This window comes from Mastomys coucha, unplaced genomic scaffold (assembly GCF_008632895.1).
Source record: "Mastomys coucha isolate ucsf_1 unplaced genomic scaffold, UCSF_Mcou_1 pScaffold16, whole genome shotgun sequence".
In the NCBI taxonomy this organism is placed as follows: Eukaryota; Metazoa; Chordata; class Mammalia; order Rodentia; family Muridae; genus Mastomys; species Mastomys coucha.
The window spans coordinates 44,343,150-44,352,752 of NW_022196898.1; the positions used below are offsets into that span (position 1 = coordinate 44,343,150).

Below are 9,603 nucleotides of genomic sequence, written 5' to 3' on the forward strand. Positions count from 1 at the left end.
ATATCATTCTCTTATCTCTCTTCTTAGCACAGAAGGGTTCAGTCAGTCCCGGGGGGGCAGACCAGAGGCTGCTAGGCTACTGGTAGTTGTCACTGATGGAGAGTCCCATGATGGAGAGGAGCTTCCAGCAGCGCTAAAGGCCTGTGAGGCTGGCAAAGTAACACGTTACGGGATCGCGGTGAGACTTGATCAAGTCCGGTTGTTTTGTTGTGTTGTATTGTACTGTGTGTGTGTTTGTATGATGTGTGTGTGTGCATGCATCTGTGCATACACTATATTGTGTATATGCAGGTCAGAGAACAACCTCAGATGTTGGTTCTCACCTTCCATCTTGTTCCAGACTGTATATCTTGTTCACTGTGGCACACAATAAGCCAGACTAGCTGACCCACACAAGTCTTGGGCAGGTCTTCTGCCTCAGCCTTCTGTCTCTTGATTTGGGGCATAGCTGGAATTACAGATGAATTTGTGTTACTGTGTCTAGCATTTTGTGTGGGTCTGGGGATCTAAAGTCAGGTTGTGAGGCGTGTGTAGCAAGCACTTTATCCACTGGGTCATCTTTCCAGACCAAGAATTGACTCTGGATCTAGAAAGACTGAGGAAGAAAGACTTTCAGGATGTCAGAGTAGAGGCAATTATTAGACACTGTCTGGACTTCAGTCGTTATCTCCCTCCCTTGGCTTTATTTAGTTGACTATGTTCTGTATCGGCTCTAACACCTTACTTCACACAGCTAATGGACCCCATCTTGAACTCAGGTCCTTGGTCACTATCTCCGGCGACAGAGAGACCCCAGCTCTTTTCTTCGGGAAATCAGAGCTATTGCTAGTGATCCAGATGAGCGGTTCTTCTTCAATGTCACAGATGAGGCTGCACTGACGGACATCGTGGATGCACTGGGAGACCGGATTTTTGGTCTTGAAGGTAATGAGTATCCTGGTGAAACGGAAGTCCGGGTTGGGGTCCTTCTAGAGTGAGTTTAGTAGAGCAAGCTCCCCTGATAAAGCCTTGCAATTTCTCATGCCCAAGGGTCCCGTGGAGAAAATGAAAGCTCCTTTGGGCTAGAAATGTCTGAGATTGGCTTCTCCATCCACCGGCTACAGGTTAGACAGACCCTGACCCTCTGCAGTGTCCGCCTAGCTCTCCATCTCTTCCTAATCCCCTCTACTTCTAACTCCAATAACTTCAACCCCAAGGCCCTTCCAGATTTCTCCTTTAACTAGCCCACATCCTGACCTTCTTTCTGAACACAATGTACCTGTAAATGAGCATCTCACCACTGGAAAGGATTTTTTTTCCCCTCCGATTCCCCACTGTCCTCTCAGTGCCCGCATTTGGTTCTACCCTTCAGGATGGGATTCTCTTTGGGATGGTGGGGGCCTATGACTGGGGGGGCTCCGTACTATGGCTTGAAGAAGGTCGCCGCCTTTTCCCACCACAAACTGCCCTGGAAGATGAGTTTCCTCCTGCATTGCAGAACCACGCAGCTTACCTGGGTGAGTCACAGGGAAACTGGGAGAGTTGGGGAGACCCAGTAAGGGGTTATGAGGCACTTCCCCTTAACTCCCACAGTTCTGTCACTCAGCTCCTCAAATCTCTTTAGACCCCCACCTTGTGCCTTCAGCAAACCCTCCTCTCTGACCTCACCTTATTCCTTTTACATCACCACCTCCTCACTTTAGGATACTCCGTTTCCTCCATGCTTCTGCCGGGTGGACGCCGCCTCTTTCTCTCGGGGGCACCCAGGTTTAGACATCGAGGAAAAGTTATCGCCTTCCAGCTAAAGAAAGATGGGGTTGTGAGGGTCGCCCAGAGCCTCCAGGGGGATCAGGTATGACATCAATGGAGGGTGGGACTCTTGGACCCGCCCCAGGGGCTTCCAGGAAAGGGTAAGGCTGGAAAGCCCGAGCTGAATTCTGGGTAGCAGTCTGTCAGGGATGTAAGAACCAGACTGGCAGACTGGTAAGTGCTTCCTGCTGAGTCCAGCTGTTCACAATCACCTCCCCTTTTCTTTTGGATTCTCACTATCCATCATTCTCAGATTGGCTCATACTTTGGCAGTGAGCTCTGCCCATTGGATACAGATAAGGACGGAATAACTAATATCTTACTTGTGGCGGCTCCCATGTTCCTGGGTCCCCAGAACAAGGAGACTGGACGTGTTTATGTGTACGTGGTGGGCCAGGTAAGAATCAGTGAGACCCCATAGGATGTATGTAATGAAAAGAAGGGAAGAGGGAGACACATATTTGAGAGCTTGCTGAGGGGTGAAGGTCACCAGATAAGCAATGCCTTTTATTTCTTCTCCATTATAAGCAAAATTTGCTGATGCTCCAAGGAACCCTTCAGCCAGACCGCTCCCAGGATTCTCGGTTTGGCTTTGCTATGGCTGCTCTTCCTGATCTGAACCATGATGGTTTCACTGATGTAGCAGTGGGGGCACCCCTGGAGGATGGACACCAGGGAGCATTGTACCTGTATCATGGAACCCAGACTGGAATCAGGTCACATCCTACCCAGGTCAGCAGTGCTGGGATAAGAAACAGTGTGGTGTAGCACAGGCCTTTCCTGGCCAACCTGCTCTACATAGTGAGTTCCAGGCTAGCCTGGACTATGTGGTGAGATGCTGTCTCAAAAACAATATATAGCCGGGCAGAGGTGGCACACACCTTTAATCCCAGGCAGAGGCAGGTGGATTTCTGAGTTCGAGGCCAACCTGGTCTACAGAGTGAGTTCCAGGACAGTCAGGGCTACTCAGAGAAACCCCATCTCGAAAAAGAGAGAGAGAGAGAGAGAGAGAGAGAGAGAGAGAGAGAAAGAGAGAGAGAGAGAGAGAGAGAAAGAGAAAAGAAAAGAAAGAAAAATGAGGTGGTGGATGAGGGATTCCCGAGATAGGCAAAACTTTCTTATTCTCTTGATGAATGAGAATGTTAGAAAGAACCTGACAAGAGGAGAGGAAAGCTGGTGTGAGTCCCTCCTCAGTCTCCTTTCTCTTCTCCTCAGAGGATTGCTGCTGTCTCCATGCCGCAGGCCCTCCGATACTTCGGCCGAAGCGTGGATGGCCGCTTAGATCTGGATGGAGATGATCTTGTGGATGTTGCTGTGGGTGCCCATGGAGCAGCCATTCTGTTCAGGTGAGGAGTCCAGCTTAGGTAGCAATGGGCAGCATGGCACAGCTTATAAGAACAAAGGTCACAGATTTGGGTTTCTTGGTCAGCTAATCTGATGCCTAAATCCCTAGTTCATAGGATGAAAGTAATTGCCACTACCTTACTGGCTTATTGTAAATATCAAGCAAGATAGTCCTCATAAAGTTTTTGACAGTGCTTATTTATTTTTATTTTAGGTATATGGATGTCTTTGCCTGTATGTATATCTAGACACTGTGTGTGTGTGTGTGTGTGTGTGTGTGCGCGCAGTGTCTGGGGAGACCAGAAGAAATTATCAGGTCCCCTGGAACTGGAGTTTTACAACCGGCCTTGAGTTTACACATGGGTGCTGGGAATCAAACCTCTGCAAGAGCAGATGTGGTCTTATCTGCTGAGTCGCCTCTCCAGTCTGACATTGGTGTTTATTGAATTGAATGTATTATATAAGATTCCTGTCAAAGCTTCTGGGAAGAGTGACATATTCGGACTATTTATTTATTTATTTATTTATTTGCTTAACCATCCAGAGGCAAGTGCCGAGGCTGTCACCTTATCTTTTCCTTTCCTTCTGGTTCTGAAGTGCAAGCCCAGATCCTCCAGAGCTCTACCACTGAGCTCCATCTCCAGTTAAGATCCCCCTACTTTTAGAATTTCTTTTCCACCTTGTTCCCAGCTCCCAGCCCATCATCCACCTGATTCCAACTCTGGACGTGATGCCTCCGCACATCAGTGTGGTTCAGAAGGACTGTAAGCGGCGAGGCCAGGAAGCAGCCTGTCTGACGGCAGCCCTTTGCTTCCAAGTGAGGTCTCAAACTCCTGGGCGTTGGGATCGCAGATTCTGTGAGTGGTTAAAATGTATCCAAGACCACCCTCAAGCACAGGCCCTTCTTGGTGTCTGCATCTGCCTCCGCTCATGCTTGCCTCTCCCATTCAGTCATACGGTTCTCTGCATCACTGGATGAGTGGACTGCTGGGGCACGTGCAGCATTCGATGGCTCTGGCCAACGGCTGTCCCCTCGGCAGCTCCAGCTAAATGTTGGGAATGTCACTTGTGAACAGCTGCACTTCCATGCACTGGTGAGGATGGGGTAGGAACTGTTTTATGTTGCTTCAACCAGATCAGTGATTGATGAAATGGAATCAGAGAGATTGAGACCATTCAGATTTGGGGGTCAGGATGCTATAGATTGGACTCCTAGCTCTGTAACTGGTCACCGTCGACTCTGCCAAATCACTTAGCCACCACATCTCAGTATCCTTGCTAAAAAGGGATAATATATACTGATAGCTATTTCATAGGAGTTATATCTGAATTACAATCCATCATACTGTGAAAACCTTGGGATAGTGCCCCGGGCATAGACGACCATACTTAACATATTCTGCAGAGACCTGGATTCTCCTTCAATCTTGGATCCCCACAACCTGCCCTTCACTCTGCTTCCCTCAGGACACATCAGATTACCTCCGGCCAGTGGCCTTGACTGTGACTTTTGCTTTGGACAACACCACGAAGCCAGGACCAGTGTTGGCTGAGGGATCCTCTACATCTATACGGAAGCTGGTTAGCAGTGCTATGCCCTGCTCCATCCGGGGTCTCAGTGCTGCCCTCCTCTTAGAGCAAGGGGAGGTCACATATAAGTGGTGGAATCTAATTCAGGCTCTGATGAGAAAAACAGCCCAGTCCTTCCTCTTTTCCTTCCTCTCAGACCCTTAACTCTCTTCTAGATCCCCTTCTCAAAGGACTGTGGCGCTGACAATGAATGTATCACAGACCTGGTGCTTCAAGCTGACATGGACATCAGAGGCTCCAGGTTGGAGGGAGATGAACTAGGCAAACCAGAAGGGACTCAAGGGAGCTAGAGAGGGTTTATTTCCTTGTTTGTTTTGTTTTGTTTTGTTTTGTTTTGTTGGAGAGCAGGTTCTCCCTAGTGTAGTCCTGGCTGCCTGGAGCTGGCTATTTAGACCAATCTGGCCTCGACCTCACAGGAGTTCACCTGCCTTCCAAGTGCCGGGATTAGGAGCATGTGCCACCATATTGGAAATGAGACTTGTGGTTCTCTTTTGCCTCTTAGTCTTTGCTTTGTCCCCACTCTTAGGAAGTCCCCATTTGTGGTTCAAGGTGGTCGACAGAAAGTGCTGGTGTCGGTGACCCTGGAGAACAAGAAGGAGAATGCCTACAACACTAGCCTGAGTCTCAGCTTCTCTAGAAACCTCCACCTGACCAGTCTTACTCCTCAGGTACCTTGGAGGAAGGAAACTGGGGCAAAGGAAGAAAGGAGGAGGGAGACCAGGACCTCAGCTATGGGGTGCTGTGGGCAGAAGTGTGGCTCCAGCCCACTTCCAGCTCTAACTTCACCTCCATCCCTCTGCCTTCAGAGGGCCAAATCAGTGAAGGTGGAGTGCGCAGTCCCTTCCCCCCACGCCCGGCTCTGCATCGTGGGGCATCCAGTCTTCCAGGCTGGGGCCAAAGTGAGTATGGATTCAGAATGAGGACAAGGTGCTGAGAAAGCTAGGTCTGGGATGCATGGGGCGTGGAAGTTCTGGGAAGGCGAAAGGCATGGGCTCTTCCTTATTCCCCCATGGGTTTCCCACAAGGAAGGATTTATTATCATCCCATCCATGTCTTTTGGCTCCAGGTGAGCTTCCTGTTAGAGTTTGAATTTAGCTGCACCTTCCTCCTGAGCCAGGTCTTTGTGAGGCTGACTGCCAGTAGGTGAGAACAAAGGGGTCTCCCCCAAGTCCCTACCCACCCCCTTCAGAGCACGCCACTTTCAGTAGGTGGCTGGGAGAAGCAACTCTGACTCCTCTAGTAACAGAGAGGGTCCCTGAGGAGGGTCTGGGATGTAAAACTTTCTCCTTGGCCCTGCAGCAGCAGTCTGGAGAGGAATGAGACCCTTCGAGATAATACAGCTCAGACCTCTGCCTACATCCGATACGAACCTCACCTCGTGTTCTCCAGGTATGGCTGGGTCCTGGCTGAGGCCCATTCTGACCCCAATTGACAGACTGACATCATTGTGCTTTCTTGCTGTCCTTCCTGGGCTTTAGCGTTCCTAGGAACACATTCCTTGGGCTACTCAGTCTTTTGCTCCTCAAGCCCACTCATAGTCAACCTTTTTTCTTAAGCATCTTGTTGTCAGGTCCAGAGCTTTAGAACTGAGATAAACAAATATGGGGTTATCGTCAAACATTTTTCTTTTTAAATCAAACCTGTGTTATATTCAATTTCCTTCTTATCCCCTCCTATCTCATTATCTTTGACCCCCACCTTCCCTGAATCCATGTTTGTATGATGATCACATGTCCTGCGTCTGTGTCATGGCTGTGACCTTACACCTCCTGGCTTGGTGTCTACACAGTGAGTCCACTCTGCATAGGTATGAGGTTCACCCTTACAGGACTCTCCCGGTGGGTCCTGGCCCTGAATTCAAAACCACTCTTAGGGTGAGAAACTGGAGGGGTCTTGGCATCCTAGGGGTGGGGTGTGTGGAGAAAGACAGAGAAAAGCTGGGCAAAAATATCTGGCAGTGGTAGCGCATGCCTTTAATCCCAGCACTTGGGAGGCAGAGACAGGCAGATTTCTGAGTTCAAGGCCAGCCTGGTCTACAGAGTGAGTTCCAGGATAGCCAAGGCTATACAGAGAAACCCTGTCTCGAAAACAAAAACAAAAACAAAAACAAAAACAAAAACAAAAAAACAAAACAAAACAGAAAAAGGACAGAGAAGAGTCTCTTGTGGATTTGAGTGGCTGTAGGAGCAAATGAAGCAGGTCCTCTGTCTCTCGCCTCTTCCTGATTTAAATTCTTCTCCCAGGTTCAGAACCTTGGTTGCCATGTGGTCAGTGGTCTTGTGGTCTCTGCCCTCCTTCCAGCTGTAGCCCACGGGGGTAACTACTTCCTGTCACTATCTCAAGTCATCTCTGGCAATGTGAGTCTGGGCCAGAGTGTGTGGATCCTGCCGTCTTGAATTAGTGGACTCCCATCTGTTGAATCACTGCTCTCTGGGCTCCTCTTCCTGGGACCACTCTTATCTGTGGCTTGGGAGGATGGAAAGGGATTCTGCATTAGAAGGGTTATAGGAGTGGCCTGTCTAGGAGGGTCTTTCAAGTTGGATCTTTCTCTAGGCAAGCTGCACAGTGCAGAACCTGACGGAGCCCCCAGGATTCCCTGTGCATCCAGAGGAGCTTCAGCACACAAGCAGACTGGTAGGAGTCACAGGAAGGTGTCTGGGACAGGAATGCAAGTAGAGATTGCTGTCTGGTGACAGGTGGGTGGGAAGTGGCAATGGGAGGGGGGATCTTCCCATTCCAGAGTACTGATGTGTCTCTGTTCTGACAGAATGGGAGTAACACTCGGTGTCAAGTGGTGAGGTGCCACCTTGGACTGCTGGCAAAGGGGACTGAGACCTCTGTCGGACTGCTGAGGCTGGTCCACAATGAATTCTTCTGGAGGGTAAGCCGTTCTTCCTTTCTGCTTCTATCGGAAACATTAATACAGGTCAGGAGGCACATAAATTCTTGTGTAAGTTTAGCCCTCCTCTGCTTGACATAAGCAAGTAGTTTTATCTCTCTAATCTTTTTCTAATCCCTGATATTTTTGTTTGTTTTGTTTTGGAGACAGAGTCTCTTTACATAGCCCTGGCTGTCCTGGAGCTCACTATGTAGACCAGGCTGACCTTGAACTTACAGAGATTCATCTGCTTCTGTCTCCCAATTGCTAGAATTAAAGGCACAAGACACTATGCCTGGTCTTTTCCTTATCTTTAAAATGAGAACAGTGATACCTAGCTTGTAGAATTGTTCTGAGGTAACGAGATGGACATAAGGCAAGGCCTCACTAGAACACGACACCCACCTTTGTATTTTCCTTTACTTAGTATCCCTTAGCATCATCCTAGAGATCAACTATTAGAATGCCCATATTTACTAATTCACCAAGTCAGGTGTGGTGTTTTACATCCTTAATCCCAGCACTTAAGAGGCAGGTAGATCTCTATGAAGTCAAAGTTCATGGTCTACATAGCAAGTCCCACACCAGCCAGCCACACATACACATGGCACACCCACAAACCCACACACTCATACACGTATACATAGAGACAGACACACACACTTCATCAAGGGCCTGTTATAGGAATGACTCTGTGTTAGGTCAACACCAAAAAGACTAGTCGTAAGACGTATCATGTCTAACTCATTGGAGGTGTTTAATACTTTTCTTGTCAAACAAATGAATACAATAATTGCTGTTACTTATAGGACTTTTATGGGGTAGTGGAAGGTAAGATTGCATAGGTGAGAGGGGGATCTAGACTATGAGGGTCTCTAAACTGAACTCACTATATGCACTATATGATAGGCACTCAGAAGTCAGGGTAAGCAGGGAAATGCCATCTTAATTATAAATGGCTATTTGGCACTAAGAGATTATATTGTACATGTCCATGTAACAGCTACCTTCAGTACTGCAAGCTCTCTGGGCTCTAAGTGTGTCGTAGGTGAGTAAAGTCTGACAAATTCTTCTCCAGGTCTGGCACTCTTTTTGTCCCCCTTGATCATCTTGTTTGATTCAGTTGTGTGTGACTGAGGATTGTCTCAGTGGCCTCTGGGACACCACTGACCACCCCCAGACATTTTTATTATTTTTATTTTTTTCAAGATTTATTTGTATTTGTGTGTGTGTGTGTGTGTGTGTGTGTGTGTGTGTGTGTGTGTAGATGCATGTGTGTGCACATGTGTGTGAGTGCTGTCAGAGAAAAGAAGGCATTGGGTGCCCTGGAGCTAAAGTTACAAGCAGTTCCCCGGGTGCTGGGAACTGAACTCTGGTCCTCTTCGAGAGCAGCAAACTCTTACTGGTTACATTTCTCCATCTAACTCCCTCCCCACCCCCCCACCGGGATTTCGGTGAGCTGTTCCGGTTAGCCTTGAACTGATTCTGTCTCCTGAGGACTGGGATTACAGGCCTGTACCACCATAACTAGCACTATTATTATTATTATTATTATTATTACTACCTGGGGTGGTGGTGACTCAGTAAGTTAAGCATGACCCCAGGATGTACATAGAAAGCTGGATGAAGTAACATGTATTTGTAATCCCAGTGTGACATAGGAGAGTCATTCAGGTACGTCCCTAGCTTACTTGCCTGCTAGTCTCACCTTTTTGACAAAGGTTAAATAAATAAATAAATAAATAAATAAATAAATAAATAAGGGCCTTTAATCTCAGCACTTAGATGCAGAGGCAAGTTGATATCTGTGAGTTCAAAGCCAGCCAGCTGATGAGCACTGTCCAAAAAAAAAAAAAAAAGCCAGATCAATGGCAGACCCTGTTTCAAACAAAAGTAGGAAGCCAGGTGGTGGTTGCACACACCTTTAATCCCAGAACTTGGGAGGCAGAGGCAGGTAGATTTCTGAGTTTGAGGCCAGCCTGGTCTCCAGAGTGAGTTCCAGG

At 48.1% G+C, this 9,603-nt stretch overlaps 1 protein-coding gene across 2 annotated transcripts in view; it reads left to right on the forward strand.

Annotated features, from left to right (window-relative positions):
* Positions 1-9,603, forward strand: part of Itga10 (integrin subunit alpha 10) — a 28,915-nt gene that overhangs the window by 14,531 nt on the left and 4,781 nt on the right. For both annotated transcript variants that reach the window (XM_031374898.1, XM_031374899.1), the window contains 20 exons: positions 28-178; positions 759-924; positions 1,030-1,103; positions 1,352-1,496; positions 1,683-1,831; positions 2,042-2,185; positions 2,317-2,520; positions 3,004-3,134; positions 3,823-3,989; positions 4,084-4,226; positions 4,600-4,713; positions 4,878-4,963; positions 5,249-5,390; positions 5,529-5,621; positions 5,789-5,865; positions 6,022-6,111; positions 6,512-6,596; positions 6,966-7,079; positions 7,276-7,356; positions 7,490-7,603. In XM_031374898.1, the coding sequence (XP_031230758.1) occupies positions 28-178; positions 759-924; positions 1,030-1,103; positions 1,352-1,496; positions 1,683-1,831; positions 2,042-2,185; positions 2,317-2,520; positions 3,004-3,134; positions 3,823-3,989; positions 4,084-4,226; positions 4,600-4,713; positions 4,878-4,963; positions 5,249-5,390; positions 5,529-5,621; positions 5,789-5,865; positions 6,022-6,111; positions 6,512-6,596; positions 6,966-7,079; positions 7,276-7,356; positions 7,490-7,603 (2,470 nt within the window). The remainder of the gene's footprint in view (positions 1-27; positions 179-758; positions 925-1,029; positions 1,104-1,351; positions 1,497-1,682; positions 1,832-2,041; positions 2,186-2,316; positions 2,521-3,003; positions 3,135-3,822; positions 3,990-4,083; positions 4,227-4,599; positions 4,714-4,877; positions 4,964-5,248; positions 5,391-5,528; positions 5,622-5,788; positions 5,866-6,021; positions 6,112-6,511; positions 6,597-6,965; positions 7,080-7,275; positions 7,357-7,489; positions 7,604-9,603) is intronic.